Here is a 16,476-nt window from a genome sequence, read left to right on the forward strand (position 1 = left end):
TGCAGAGAATGGAAACTAACCCTCCTTTTTTTTTCCTTTCCTGTCGTCTCTGTTTTGCTGCCTCTTTTGCTACACAACATTAGTTTGTCTGTATGCTAATGAGGACATCAGAATGGCTTATTATGTTTGTGTGCGTGCGGGGCTGGGTGTGTGTGTGTGTGTGTGTGTGTACTTGTCTAGCGATCTTATTTGAGACCATTTCTGGCATGTTGATTAATCTTTTGAGGACCCATGTGCCTTATGAGGAACAAAACCCTGTCCTAATGCGGCGGAGCCTTGTTTAGGGTCAGAGGTCAAGTTTAGAGGTAAGATTTTAATTAGGTTTTAGTTAAGGTTAGGCTTAGGAATAGACTAGTAATGGTTATGGTTCGGCAAATTATCTGGATTAGGCAAAAATGTGGTTAACAAAATGAATGGAAGTGGAGTCCTAATACCAATAGAAATACAACTTGTGTGTGTGTGTGTTGTATGGATGCTAAAGAGTGAAGCAGCAGGAGCATTTTTTTCATATTTTGGCAGAAGAACTTCAGCTTTATTATTTATTTGCTTCTGTCATGCAGGAGAGATTATGGAAAGAACATTCTCTGATCATCTCAAACTAGAAAAATCACATGAATTAATTAGATTTTTTCCTCAAAGCAATAACTGGGTTTTACAAGGCGGCCAGAGTCAAATTTATTTTCTAAAGGAACAACCTGAAAAGAGCAAGCCCCCCTGTCCCTCTCTCTCTTTTAGAAGTGCAACCTGCATAGGGATGTGCATGCAAAGACAATGAACAACCTAATCACCGGTGCAGATTTATACCCGTTATTAGTGGGCATTTATAAAGTCCTCTGCATTCCGTTCACGTTGTCGCTCGGATCTCATTTTCTTCGTGCAATAATGCCTCCAGGTCCAACAAATCTAAGCGTTGTTGTGTTTAGATGCTCTGTTGAGCCTGGAATAGGCTGCTCTTTTTCCATAGGGGTGTGCGTGTGTGTGTGTGTGTGTGTGTGTATGAGCAAGGTGTGTGGGGGGTCTTTTTAAATGTTGCAGTGCTGAGTTTTAACAATCTGCTCTGAAAGCTGCATTTAATTTAGGTAAAGCACAATTTATGTTGTTTTCTAGAACAAGTCCAGTCGATTTTCTTAATATGGAAATTACCCGTCTTAATGGAAGCTTTATTGAACAAGTGTATGAATGTGCACCTTTTGGCATGCGGCTCGATAACAAGCCCGCCTTTACAACGCATTAAAGCGTCATTGAAGCCGTTGAAAGTTAGTTTGCTCCAAAGTAAAAAGAAAACAAACAAAAAAAGTGATTCTGCAGATTGTGCACTCCTTTAATGGCGATATCTTCTATATGCATCAATATGTATTGAATTTAAGAGCCGCAGGTTGTGAAGAGCTGTGCTTTCAGATCCGCCACCGACAGCTGGGACGCCACAGTCCGCTGCACCCATCATTAAAGCCAGCGCTGCTCCAGGAGAGCATCTCTGCGTCTTGTTTATTTGCACGGCCTTTCTAAACACATGATCACCTTATCGCGCTGCTGAAATAAAGATCTGGAACTTATCAGACTTGCCCTGCAGACAGACCCGTACTCCCAGAGTAAACACAGAACTCTGGAAACTTCCCATGCAGCGCTCCATCCTGCAGGAATCGTTCCCCGCACGTCCGAAGAGCTTCTGTTGTGCTGCGTTGAAATGTTATCGCGACGATCCACAAGGCTCCAACAGGACTTTCAGTTTACAGACTGAGACCGTTATTTACAGATATAAATGCCTTGCAAATGTTCATAACTTTTTTCCTGCATTTTGTCACATTACAACACCGAACCATCTTTTTCACTTGCGATACCAATACAGATATCCGAGGTTTAGTATATTCAATACAGAAAAACAGCTGAATGGACTTAAAATGTTTCTTTTTTTTAAACATAGAGATAAATGCACTGAATGACTCTGCACCAGTGCAGCTTAACTGCAGCAGTAGCTTGACTACCTTGGTCAAACATGTATAAAATAAACAACAAACAACCTTCCTCCAAATGGTTCAGAAAGTGCAATCAGGAACTATAAAAATAAAGTAAAATAAATAATAAAGCATAGCGTCGCTCAGAGCATCAAGCATAGAGTTAGACTGAATAGATCTGCTGGATTTATTTTTTTTCAATATCGGGACCAATACTGGTCTTGACGTTGGATCGGTACGCTACAATCAATAACTTCAGCACATTTTGATGGGATTTTAAATGACAGAAAAATGAAGGAAAAGGAAACAGATGCTTTTGTTTTTAGATTTGTTTCAAACAACTAAATAAGAAAGGTGTGTTATGCATTTGTTTTGGTTCATCACAGATGTGAACATTTCTGGGCATTAAATACTTTTTTGTATGGCTCTTTAAGGAAATTCCTGGGGGTAAAAAGAATAAAAAGACTCCATGGATTTCTTTCTTTTGTTGTTTGACAGATGGGAAGGTGACAAAACAGCCAGTTGAACAGCTGGCTCAGTCAAAGTTTGGTTGTATTTACTCTTCTGCATATTGGCTCAGTAAACCTTTCTTTAGAGCTGCTACTCAGTGTTGTGGATGGTTTACCGCTGATCCCCAAAGGAAAACTGAAGCTTGTTATTGCATCTTAACCTCCTTGGTGTCACTATGTAATTTCAGTTGTGGAACTCGGCTTTGACCACAAAACATAAATCTGCTACTCACCTTGTGTCGAGAGGGCTTTTTGATTTTCAAAAGCCCTCTCAAAGGAAATATCTGCTGGCTGTTTCATTCATAAGCAGGTTGCCATTGTTGTGGTTCCAGGCTAGTTTAATTAGCCTGTCAGCTAACCGCAGCCAAAGGATTTACGCTGTGGTTAGCTGACATATTAGCTCCTCCATCAGTATGGGGCAAAAAACACCAGCCAAAAGCAGAAAAGTTAAACGCAAAAGGTCAGTAGAGACATCATTTTATGCTCTGAAAACTGTTTGGTTGCGATATTTATGCTAACCATCTTTGACTCTGTATACTGGGTTAAGACTACAATTTAGAAAATGGGTTAAAGTTACTAGCATCGAACAATAAGGCTATCAAAGGTGTTTTAGTAAAATGTACCCAAAATCTGGATTAGTGAAAGTTTGGCAAAAATAATTTTCATTTATTTCGGTATTAAAGCCTATAAGATAAAAGAAAGTAGAAAATAATTTGTCAATAAGTGTTATTACACTATTGTGCATGTAGGTAGCATAAATCCATACTTAATGTTTCATGTTTTATTTACTAATTTTATGGCTAATTCTTTGGTCAAAGCGTGAATACTAAATATAGCTAGCTATAGTTTATGCTAGCTACTTAGCATATAAAGGGCTGCTGCTAGCTTAGCTGTACTAAGTGGGGAAGTAAAGCCTTGAACTCAATCCTTTGACATGGACTCTATTCTAATGAATTATCCTAACATTTCATATTTCAGGTTTAGTGAATCTGATCAAGTCATTCAAAGTGGCGGTCAGTGAACAATGATGTGACTCCTTCTAGTTTCCAACAAACTGTTTCCATTTTTGATTTAATTCAAACTGTAAGACCTATCGGGGTTTTTTTAGTGCTTATCGTCTCAAATGTTAGAAACAGGTTGCACAACTGATCTGGCTGGAGTTTTTCAGCAGATCAGCAAGCCGACATGCAGGACCTGGCACATCCAGGAACCGTTTGGAAGAGGATTTAAAAAATTGTAGCGTGTACATCATTAGTTTTCCTGAGCTGTTTAGTAAAAGGCTGAAACATACACAGAATTTGACCGGGGTCAAATGTTCCTCTCCTGTTAACTCCCATTGGGTTAGCCGTTAGCGGGACTTAGACAGAATTCATCATCCGAGGTTAGAACTGACGACGTGTGTTTGTGTCTTCATCCAGATGGGCAAGACAGCATGGCGAGGTTCAGCGTTCAGGGAGTGTTCAACTACAGCATGCTGACTCTGTCCGACCACGAGAGGGTTCTGTACGTCGGCGCCCGGGAAACTCTGTTCGCCCTGGACCCCAACGACATCAGCAGACAGCTCCGACCACAGGTAACACACGCACACATCTAGGCGCAAACAACGCGCCTCAAAAGGCTGATGTGAACGGAATCGAAACGCATGCAGGAAAGTATTGCTGTTAAAAATAATTACAGCCTGGCGGCCCGCAAACACAACAATTATAGAAATGTCTTTGTAGCAAGGCAACAAATTAAATGATAAGGCCACATTTCTTGTCACTGGGACTCGTGACGGACAGTTCAGGAACAAAAGCATGATTCACTTGCTGAGGAGATAAACGTTCATTCTAGATTTAATTAGGACATAAATTTTAATAGAATTATAACACAACATTTTAAAGGTTTTTAGATAAGGAAAGTGCAGCGGCATGAAACATCCTCTTCTGTTTCACACTTTTGTTTGCTCCCTGTTAACGCGCAGAGCAACCTTCTTTTAAAGTCTTTTTGTTCTTTCGCTTTTTCTCTGTTGCGTTTGAGGACACTGAAGGACACCCACAATGTCGACTGATTGCTACTAGTTGTTGAATCGTCTGTTGGTCTAATTTATTTTGTTAACACTGCAATCCTTGAAAAAGCTAAAATTGAACAAATAAGTAGCTGCAGACAAGGTGAGATATGTAATAACATGAATTCCTCTGTTGTCAGCTGAAGGCCGGGGCCTCCACATTCTTAGCTTTTCAGCTGCCGTGTCTTTAAAGGAGGTGAAAAAGCAACAGGGAGACTGTCTTAACTCTTTCACAGTGTTGTGGTATGAGACAATCTGTCAAAAAAAATCACCCTCCTAACAAGGAACAACCAATCAGGGCAAAGAGGCGGGTCTTACCGCTGCCAATCACAAACTCATGCCACTGCAGCTAGCATAGCCTGTTGTGAAAGCTAAGGCTAGTTAGCATGGCCACCGATGACAGCAGATTTAGGTTGTTTCTCTTCTATTAGAACATTTAGCAACAATTACACGAGAATGAATGACAGCGCAAAGTCCCGCCTCCAGGCTCTGATTGGCTGTTTTTGGTCGGTTAGGCATTGCATTTCTTCAGACGGCAATGATAACAGGAGGAGGTGGAGGAGATCGAACCGTTCACAGATTATCTGTTATGAGACAGATAATCTCATGACTGTTGTTACTGTCACCATGTCACAACATGGTGCCAGTTTTAAATATGTAAAAATGATTTTTTTTTTTAAATAAAAGCTACATATTTCAGGTAGTCATGCAGTTTTAATCCATGTAGTTTCCCCCCCCCCATAGCCCCCAATGCTGAGTCAAGAGCTATAAACTGAAAAACGTGACAGAAATGGAGGAATAACAAGAAGAAACTTGCCAAATAATGAGTGGTTATATTTTGCTTTTTTCATTTTGCTGTCATCTAATAATAAAAGTAAAACTATAAAGCCTTATGACTCAGCATAGTCCAATCTACAAAGTAACCTCTTTACCTCTTACTTAGCATTAACTCAGTTCTTCTAGCTGAAAAATTTAAAACACCTGTTCAAAAATTTGCTCCATAATTAATCAAAAACCTTTCCAACATTTCCCCTGACTCATCTTACACATTTTCCTGCTCTCTGTGAGGCGTAACACTCCGAAGGTTACTGAGTATATCCACCGCCTCCCGTATTTTTTCTTCTGTCAGCACAAAAAAAAAAGAAGCCAAAAAACCTCTGCGGTGTGACAACAGGGTAGTGAGCATGGCCTCACATCCACCTGCAGGAACCCGTCCCCAGACTCGGCTCATGACTCTCAGTTTAGGGTGCGCTCATTCACTTCAGTTCTTCCTTGTTTTATTGTGTGTTTTTGTTTTTCTGCTTGGCACTCAGGGGAGGAGAAAAAATAAAACCCGTTTCACTTCATCGAACCCCCCTTCGACTTGACCCTCTGCTCGCACTCCAGCGCGCAGGACACCCCCCCCCCCCTCCCCCCCCCTCCCCCCCCTCCGGGACTCGGTCGGGTTTTTGCTTTTGCTTCCTCAATAATTGGGCCATGTTGCAATCAATGCCGCCACTGCGATGCAGAGAGGGTGTAGCGAGCGAGCCCGGCAGCAGTTTGGGGGATTTCTATCTGATTTGCTGCTGTAATGAGCAGTTATTAGATGCACACATAACACAAAAACCTCCCGCGCGCATGCCGCGACACACAACAAAGCCACCAGCTCATTCGAGTCGGGCTTGTGAGTCTTACGGTAATGATGAGGCCACCTGTTGTCAGCCTCTCAGCGCGCCAGAGAGAGAGAAGGAGCGAAGATGGAAAGATGACCGGGGAAATGGTCCACCCATTCTGTCGCCACGTTCCCCCTCCGTCGTTCTCTCACTTGTGCTCCTCCTTTATTTTCACTAATTGCTTCTCTTTTATGTCTCTGCTGTCTTGCCTGTTCTCTGTCTTCATTACTTTCATCGCCATCTTCCCTCCCTGGATATTCTCTGGGGAGGTTGTTCCTCAGGATTTTTTGTAAACAAGCGTTTTCTTATGTTTTTGTTATTCTTTTGCGGTCGGGTTCGCATCGCGTGTACGCCTCCTTCTCTCGTTCGCTTATGGTGTTTGTGGCGACCCCGTTTTAATTCTCCGCCGCTTTCATTTTCATAATAAATTTAAATTTAAGTTACGCACCGGGCTTCCAAGAAAGCGCCCACGCACTAGAATCTCCGCTCTGCTTTTAATCTGAACGGCTAATGAAATTTCCGTCTAATTCAATTAGATTCAATTCACAGGCTTTTTCTTTCTTCTTCTTCTTCTTCTTATTATTATTATTGTTGCAGGAAGTTCAACTCGCAGTCTGAACCACTTGCAAATCAGATTTCTATTTTTATTCGAATGCTAATGGGCTAAACGCCGCCTGCGCTATTTGTGCTGACGTAGGCTGAGATTTGCACAGACGCTGAGACCAAGTGGCCGTGTAATGGCTCTGAGGTCATTACCAAAATAAATGTTTGCGCTGCGTTTCATTCTTACTTTACCAACTTTAATGACAGATATGCTGAGGTGTAACTAAACACAGTGAGTTGATGGAAGTACATTAACGCTGCTGCCCCTTATTACCGCCGTACATCAGTGTGAGGTGTGTTTATTTTGGAGCATCATCAACGAGAGCTCCTTCTATGTGATGTTTGCTACTGCATGCCGTTATATTTAGCTTTCGCTGTGAGTGTGCGTGGATAATAGGGTGAGATTTTATTTTTAATGAAGTTATTTACAAAAGCAAGAAAAAAAAAAACCCATGGAAACAAAAATTAGAGGTAAAAATAAATGCTTGGAGCTGGTCCTTCATTAAAATCCTAATCAGATTAGTTCAGAGCTCAGGTCTTGGACGTGATATTTCGCAGCTAATTATTCATTTAGATTTCGCTCCCGATAATTGGAACTTTGTCGGCTTTCAGAGAAATTCTCTGGAAATTAAATTCGATTTAAGGAGCATGGGAGGACGAGGTAATGTCTGTTTCTTGCAAAATTGGCCTTTAAACTCTGACCACATGTTTTTCAAGTTTACTCCCACACATATTTTTTTTCCTCTTTGGTATTTACTTTCATCTGAACAAATGAATGCGTAATTGTGAATTAGGCAGAAAAATTACACACCGTCCTTTGAAGTCTGACACATTTTTAAAAGGTTTTTGTCCGCTTAATTTACTCAGATGACGCAACATTCAGACTATTGGTTTGTCTGAATGAGACGATAGATTCCCTCCTGTGTGCAACGTAGGCTGTTTACACACCTGGTAGTCCGGTAGACTTCGTTCGATTGGGGACCAAAATTCCAACATTTATTACATTTTCAGGTAGTACGGTTCGCTTTCTGGGAAAAGAATCTGTTGTCAGGACAACTATTATTTGTCCACTCCATCGGCTTATATTAAAGGTTGGTGATTAAAAAATGATTATTCAAAGAATGCCATGAGAACTCCCTTGTTTAGCTACAAGAAGATCCACATAGTGGTGGCAGCATCAAGGAGTAAACGCTGGGCGGAGGATTACACATGCAGGACAGTTCAGGAACTATAAGAGTTAAAGGCTGGGAAATACTTGGGGTCAAAGTTCAACTTCTAGCAGAACATCTCTGTACATACGGCCTGGGCTACAATGAAATTGTTTAACCAAAAGCGTTTTCATATTTTACTGCATGGCAGTCAAAGTTCAAACCTAAATCCAATTGAAAATCTGTTGAGCTGAATGTGTGCGTGTCAAAGCTCGAAAAGACCATCGCATGAAATCTCAATAAGCCCTGCTGGAGGTTTGCGGCGGCATAACGTAACAAAACGTGAAACATTTAATGGGCATGGATTCATTCGCAAGGCCTCGCCTTACCTACACGTATTTAAAATGGAGTAATAAAAATGAGCATTTACATTGTGGATAACACCACCAGTCATTATGCCAAACAACCCGCTTTATGTTTTATTTTTACTTCGAGACCACAATGAGCCACAGTTGCCGTAGCACGTAATGACCATCCTATACATATTAAGGCGCGGTTTATCTACCAGCACATTTGCTTTTTGTAAAAAATCCACAGTTTGATTGGAGCTGGTTTGCATCCAGCGGAGGCTTTCGCTCTCTCGCCTTAATAGCCATTGTAATTAGAACTAATGGTGTGTGAAACGTCTAAGGAAACACAGTGGATTCCTCTGACCTTTTGTCCACGGAGCAGAGTTCAGCCAGGTGTTGTTGAGGAGAATGCGTTTTTAAGGTCTCCACATGTTCTGGTGGCACTTTGCGCCGCGATATTCTCTCCACACTGTGTCTTTGATCCTTTCTGGGAGCTGTGGTGTTTAATCATCAGATATATCCCTCCAGTAAAGCTCTCGCGGGGTCCAACTCACTCCCGGCAGTGGGTTTAATGGAGCCAGAGACAGAAACAACACAACCATGGAATGAGTCTGAGTTGCTTCAGTGACATTTCTCTGTATTTTAACCCTCCACCACCTACAGCTCAGTCTGTGGATTATTTTAACTGACCTCAGTGGATTGTGGATTAGCAAGGCGAGGCTATCTGCAAATACGGCCATGTTAAAAAAGAACAACAAAAAAATCCCCGATAAGAATAAATCTGGAATAGGACTTTTAATGTTACTTTTAGCAGTACTTAAAAGCAACATAACTTTTAAGCACTGTTAAAGTAATATTACAGAAAACAGCCATTTTCAGGTGGAATTTAACACACAATCAGACCAAATCAGCAAAACTTGAAAACATTGTGGCTACTCAACATATCCAAGGAGATTTTCGCTGTTTGAACCCCCAACATTTTGTCTGGTGAGGTCCTGAGTGTTGAAGTGGACGCAAACACACCGGTGAGATCCAAGGAAGTGTCTGAGGTATTCAGAAATATGTTGGAGGGATTAAAGAGGACTCAAAAGGTCAGCCGCTTTCCTGTACAGAAAGTACCCTACAACTGGACGACGTCTGGTCTGGCGGACCAAGCGGAGAGCGCAAGATGCTGAGAGGAGTCTCCAAAAATCAAGGGTCGAACACCAGGTTAGAAACATAGAAACAGAGAAAAAGACCAGTTTGACCAGCTTCTGGAAGTCTCAGGGTTTGGGGATGGTTTGCATCAACTGGGCCTGACCAGCTCACCATCATGGATTCATGAAATCAACCGTGTTTCTGGAGTTGAGTCAAAGCTCAGGTCTTGATCTGTGTAACATGCTGTAGAGTGACCTGAAACAAGACATGCATGAAAAAAAAAAACTTAAACATTCAATAGCTAAAAATGAGAAGTGCCAGAGAGCAGTAGATGACTGCAAGAAGCAAGTCGTGATTTATTTGATTATTTATTTGTGGGAAGGAGAAGCCCAACAGATTTACTTCCACAAGTGGATGAGAAAAGGATGAAGAGAACATGAGGAAAGAAGTCTGCTTCTGCACCTGCAGAAAGAGAGAAAGAAAACTACAAAATCACTGTAAAGTGCATTTTACTTATTAGTACAAGATGCATTTAGTGGCAACTGCATCCCGAAATAAAAACTGCAAAACTGTATTAGCATTAATAGTGTATGGTGTCCCAACTGTTTCCTTATAAAACATCTTTTTAAAATGTTTTTTTGACGAGTAAAACATGCCTCTTTTTGTTGCTAAATGCAATTAACTCACTTTCTTTTCCAGAGATAAACAAAAATAAGATCAGACATAAATGTGTGAACATGTTTTTGTAAAGAAACTCAATATTTTGCCGTGTGCTATTTTCTCTGTTTTTCCTGACTATCTGTGAATATAGTGATTTCATCAAAAAAAAAAAAATGTGTCAAACACTTAAAATTTTTCACCAAGTGAAATATATCTGAAGCATATTTGTGGGAGTATAGTCTTAACACGAGTCCGGGTTAGTTGCTATAGTTACTGCAACTGGTGGGCAATCGTGTGGAGAATTGGCAGAGCAATAAGATGTCTCTTTTTACTGTAACGCCTTTCAAAGTGCATCTCATAAGAGACTAGGGAAGGGTTTTATTTTTCAGGCATTGTATATTGCTACACAACCTCGCAATACACCTGCAGGTGGAAGGTCGACAACTGCTGCTAATGGCTAGTCACATTTGCCTCTGTCTCCCTCCCCCTCTGCCCCAGATCGACTGGCCGGCTCCGCAGGACAAGAAGAGGGAATGCGTCTCCAAGGGGAAGAACAACCAGGTAAAGTGGATGCTAACTCACACAGCCCCACAAACCCCTCAGACGGCGTCATCCGCCGGTTCGACAGCGCGGCACTTGTTTTGAAAAATAATAGCTTATACTGTAAGTGCAACATTTCTCAGTTCACTTAATTGCATTTTGTTAAGACTGCGAGGAGTCTCCAAATTGGAAACTTTCCAGTCATTCCATTAGCCCACAGAGAAGTCTATCATTCGGACAGGGTCAGGCTCAGCAACTTTTTAAAGCGCTCGGATTCAGCGTGTCTTTTGTCTTCAGCTGCAAAAAAAAGGGGAAAAAAAGCAGATTGCAGCTCTGCTCGCAGAAAGGATAGAAAGCGATTGAGGATGGGGTTTGGTAATACTGCAGTCAGAACACGCAAACTGATTGGTCGGGTGCAGTCTGCACAACTACCACTGAATTAAATTGGGGTAAGTTAAAGGAATAGTTTATAATTTTTCAATTGAGAGGTTGTTCAGAATAGCTAATACTGAGAATAGCTCTCGTCTATTCTCAAAACTGCCATAGTGATTTATGTCTGTTTAATAAACTCTTAACCCTGTTGGTATGTTTACGTTGGGTGGTCATTAGCTTAGAAGCTGCTAAGCATTTACACAGGAAATTGAGTTGTAAGACAGTTCATCGCTAACAGTCTTCCTGAGTGAAACAACATGTAAAGCATTTCTGGTCAGAGGAACTTTGTGATTTAAAGGTAAAGCAGTTCAAAAAGAATTAGAAAATATAAGTGGTTTTCATTTTATTTTCTACTCTACCCTACTTTTCATTTAAATAGTAATCTCAAATAGAAATGGTTTACATTTTCCCTCCTCAGTGCGTGTTTAATGCAGGAAGATCATTAGGGTGGCACCATCTTCCTGTGTAAAACATCAGGATTTTCTGTAAATAGCCGCTCCATGCAAATGTGACAATGGCTTTAAGATTCATAAAACAGCGTTTCAATAAAACACTGTAACATTTTTGACATTGTTGATTTAAGATGAGATTGTTTAGTCTATTTTGGTGTTGACCCGTTGCAGACTAGCCATTAGCATCAGACTCCAGATCTAACTAAATGAAGGAGCTAAAATGGTTTCCTCCTAGATTTAAGATTCAAAATGCTTTAAAAATGAATTTTCAGAACTAATTCTTTATATAACTATATAAAGTCCAGTTCCAAGTCTTCTTAGGACATATACCTTTCTAAATCCTTTCTCTTGGATTCAGATTCTCATCATCAGCTGAACACATTAGCAGACAGACAGTGAGTTTTCCAAGGTCTGCACTTAAGCCTCACCGGGAGCCTCCTTTTACTGAGGCTGCATGCTGTCCATGAGCAAAACATCCTTCCTTAATATTTTATAGTAAGTCTGGATGTAAGTCTGGATTTTATAGTAATATACTGGATGCACAACAGCAACTTTTGATGTGGTTTTCGGTCGAAAGGGGAAACAGTTCGTCGGAGAGCAGGGGAAGCAGCAGTGCTTTGAAAATGGCTCCAAGTAGAGTTAATAAGTCCATGTTAAATAAAATTAGGTGGAACTTAAAAGTATGCACACCTTTCGAGCTTTTCCACATTTTGTCTTGTTTCAATGTAGATCAGCACAATTCAGCAAACACTTGTGAAGTAAAGGGAAAATGATACAAGATTTCACGTTTGAAAAATGTACTCTATTGTTCCAAAATGAAATTGAAGTAACATGAATAAATCTGCAAGGAAAATGTACACTTTGTTTAAAATTGTTAAAAAACCCAAACAATCTGGCTGTTATTCCAATTATTGTTTTGGCTTACAGATTTGCAAGGTTTTTCTGTGTCAAGCTGGATTGTCTGGCCTGCTGTTGCAGAGACAATATCAACTAGATGCGGTGAATTATTCATTCCGCTGGTATGCATCGTTTCTTAGCATCTGTTTTTCTTTTCCATCCAAAGAGCTTCATTCTTCATTCCTCGCCGTGCAGACATTAAAGGGCAATCCCCATAAAGCGCTGCATAAATTATTCTGTTAATTATTCCCTGGAACTGTCTGTGACTTTTTTCATCATTTTAGATTATTCAGATAATTTGTCACATACTGAACTTAGGGACACTGAACTCTCGTACTGCTTCCTTCTTTTGCTCTTAGCAGAAGAATGAAAGGGAGCTTGTTTGTAAATGTATTTCTAGTGGCTGTAGAGCTCTCATTGCAGACTTTCTTTAAAGACATTTCTCAGCTGCAGCATGGTGGCCATCTTTAAAAAGTCTTAATATTCCTTAAATTCATTAAAGAAAATGTAAGTTGTTCTTAAATATGTTAATCACAGTCTTGTCATGGCGAGACTTTACTTTATAAAGGTGGCTAAATCTACCGGTAACAAACTGGTAATGCTTGCTAGCTAGCAAGATATTTAGCTTGTAAGCAAGCTAGTTAACTAGAAGGCTGACTAGTTTGCTTGCGAGGTAACTAGCAAGTGTTAAGGAAATATGATTATTTTAGTGCTTAATACAGTTAATCTTAAAAGATATATGGAACACTCTTATTTTGAACAGGTTTGTGTTGAGCATTTAAAACTAAACCAGAGGGGTAAGCATTCAGAGACACAGGAACCAAATGCAGATTAAGGGAGATCTCTCAATGGGACCCCCACTGTGAGGCCAGGCCACAGGCGAAGCCATAAAATTAGCATTTTCCTTGGGAGACAGAGACTTTAGATTTCTCAGGTATCTGTGAGGTCTTATCTCAGGATCGTTCTGTACTCAGAATGACCGTGGGAGCCACAGGGGGTCAGGGCCAGCTATCCGCTCTTTTGTCTCGTCAGAAGACAGATGTTCCTTTGATCTTGGCCGTAGATTGAGGGGAGTTCCAAGTTTCTCTGGGAGCTTCCAGTTGGTCAACAAGAGGAACGCCTAGAATGCATAAATTAAATAGAAAAACACCCACTCAGTATAAAATTTAGTGTCACCACTGAATTTGCAGAAAGTTGCCATTTTTTGCTTTTTTTGCATTGGCTCTCTCTCCAAAGACGTCTTTGCTGTTTGTTTGTCTTTGTTTCGTGTTTGTTTGTCTCCCCTTGTGTGTCTTTATTTTTATGAGAAAAATGCATATCTCTGTTCCTCTGCAGCTTTGTTGTTCATTGCTTTGTATGAGATTAAACTCTGTGATCTGTGACGTCAACGCGCTTTGTTGTTGCTTTCACTTTAGAGCACGCCGCCACTCGCCGAGGATCCGGGAAAATTAAAGAGGAAAAGAGCCAAACGTTTTGTCCAAAGCTAGCATTAAATTATCCTCTTTTTTTACACAAGCTAACTAAAATTTGAATTAGCTAGCTAGCCTATAAGGCTAGTTAGAAGGTTAGCTAATCTTCCACCTAGTTAACTAGAAGGCTGATTAGTTTTGCTAGCTGACAAGCAAGTATTACCAGCTTGTTACCAACTAACTAACTGGCTAACTTGCTAGATAGTTAGCTACTAAGCAAACTAGCTAGCTAGTAAGCAAACAAACATGCCTTTTGCAGCTCACTTATGGCTCTTTAGCAGCTAGCTATCTATTGCCATTTTCATTATGTGAGAAGCACAAAACTGCAGCCAAGAGACTCAGACATTTCACAGTTTTGGTTCCCTGTATTTCTTTTGTACGTCTCTGTTGTGACCTAGGTCTTACAGTTTATTCATAATAGTCTTCAAAAGGTCTTAAAAGTTTTAAATTTGAGTTGGTGGAACCGGTGGTGAAAACATCTTTGCTTTAACAAACGACAAAGTTACTCCTATTGCAGCTTTACTGTTGGAAGAAAAACCCACTCCAATTATTCCCTTATCCCGCTCTTCCCTTCGCAGACTGAGTGCTTCAACTACATTCGCTTCCTGCAGAGCTACAACCACACGCACCTCTACACCTGCGGCACCTACGCCTTCCAGCCCAAATGCAATTACATCGTAAGTATTCGTGTGTGTGTTTTTCTGGACGGAGTCATGGCAAGCAGTGGGTGACAGGTGTCAACCTGACACGTCTGACCCCGGGGGCGGGAGGGCCCATGCCGCCTTGTGACAAAACGAAAGTAAATGCAACAGAAGAGAAGCATAGCACACAGGGGTCGGCTGAATAGTGTGAGTGCTGCCGTGTGGGTTTCTAAGTGCGCGCGTGCATGTTACACTGATGCGACAGGACAACATGGCAAGGGGGTTAGTGCACCGGACGGACGAGGCTTGCAGCTCTGTCATGTGGGTCATAATTCAAACTGACCATGAGCCACCTGTGCTCCCCTCATAGTTTTTTTGTGTGTGTGGGAATTTGTGTTTGCTTGCAGAAAGCAGACGATTTTACCCTCAACCCGGCAGCTCTGGAGGATGGGAAGGGCAAATGTCCATATGACCCTGCCAAAGGCCACACTGGCCTCATTGTGGGTAAGTTGGCATAATTATACACTGCAGAGGACCGCGCGCCTCCCATTTGTCATTATTCACTTGTAAGGAACAAAGCTTCTTGGTTCTTTTTCTCAGTCAGTAGTTTTTCAAATTTTCCAGACTGTCTTCCAAGGCATCTTGAGTCATCGCTTTATTTTTCTTTTATTTTGTAATTCAGTTTGGAAGTTTGTTTGTTCCACAGAGACTTTTGAGGCTTTAAGGCATAGCAAATTGCCTTAGAAAATGAATCACAAATGTTTGTACCCCTTTAACTTGTTTACATTTTCTAACGCTACAAAATGGTTTTCAGCATTTCTTTTATAAATAAAAGTCTGAAAACTTCAGCATGCATTTGTATTCAGCCCTCCACTTTTCACGTCAACTACAGCTACAAGTCTTTTAAGGAATGTCTTTCCCCCCCCCCCACATTTTTTGCAGAAAATAGCACAGACATTCTCCTACTCAGGCAGTCAGGAGAGTGTCTGTGGACATCAATTTTCAAATCTTGCTACAGATTCTTAATTAGATTTAGGTCTTGGGCCATTAAAAGAAATGGACATGCTGTAATCAAAGAGCCTTCCATCAAGGCTGCATGTTTAGGGTTGTTGTCCTACTGGATAATGAACCTCCATCCTCATCTCAAGTTTTCTGTAATTAGCTTCATCAGCTCTAATTCAATATGGTAATTGAGCCTTTAGGTACCTTTGAGAAATATGTGTTTTTGTTATTATTTTGTGACAGTTTTTTAAATAAAAAAAACAACAACAGGACTTTCATTCAAGTCTCTGAAAATAGGTTTTCCCAACCAGTTATAGTTCTTGTTTGTTTTTACTGTACTTCTTGCTTCTATGTATGAAACTGTATGAAGATTTGTATCTTGTGTCGTTTGTTAAACGAGACTCGATTGGAAATGAGCATTTAACTAAATCTGATATATTCACGACAACACTGTACGTTCGTTAACGTGCACTGTCTCGTTTAAACGAAATCAGTCAATCTATTCCAGCTTTGTGGAGTCAACGAATATCAGCTGTCATGTCAACAGATTCTCCCGCCAAATCCTCAGGCGTGACTGCAGGCCACTTTGGCTGCTTCCTTATTTAGTTCTGTCCTTGTCCAGCGTGAGTTGGTAGCTTTGCAATTGTGCCATACTCTCTGATGATGATGATAATGATGATGATGATGGTGATGGATTGAACTCCATGTGGTATCCAAGGCTCAGCATATTGATTTCTAACCCGACCGTGCTTTTAACTCTGTCCACAACTTTATCCCCAACCTGTCTGCTGTTTTCGTTGGTCTGCTTGAGGCTGTTTCTGTGTTTTCCTGAACCTAAATTACACACAGAGCTACAAACGCAAGACGTACTTCTTTAAATTTGTAAAGACAAACACACTTATGCTTTTCTTTACACTTCACAATTATGCTCTAGCGAGTTGCATGAATGCTTTTTGCATGATGGTGTAAGGAAAAACAAACTATT

General features: G+C 40.8%; 1 protein-coding gene across 2 annotated transcripts in view; it reads left to right on the forward strand.

Moving 5' to 3' along the window:
- Positions 1 to 16,476, forward strand: part of sema4c (sema domain, immunoglobulin domain (Ig), transmembrane domain (TM) and short cytoplasmic domain, (semaphorin) 4C) — a 129,628-nt gene that overhangs the window by 86,391 nt on the left and 26,761 nt on the right. For both annotated transcript variants that reach the window (XM_028033490.1, XM_028033489.1), the window contains exons 4-7: positions 3,880 to 4,034; positions 10,557 to 10,619; positions 14,427 to 14,525; positions 14,897 to 14,993. In XM_028033490.1, the coding sequence (XP_027889291.1) occupies positions 3,880 to 4,034; positions 10,557 to 10,619; positions 14,427 to 14,525; positions 14,897 to 14,993 (414 nt within the window). The remainder of the gene's footprint in view (positions 1 to 3,879; positions 4,035 to 10,556; positions 10,620 to 14,426; positions 14,526 to 14,896; positions 14,994 to 16,476) is intronic.

This window comes from Xiphophorus couchianus, chromosome 12 (genome assembly GCF_001444195.1).
Source record: "Xiphophorus couchianus chromosome 12, X_couchianus-1.0, whole genome shotgun sequence".
Lineage (NCBI taxonomy): Eukaryota > Metazoa > Chordata > Actinopteri > Cyprinodontiformes > Poeciliidae > Xiphophorus > Xiphophorus couchianus.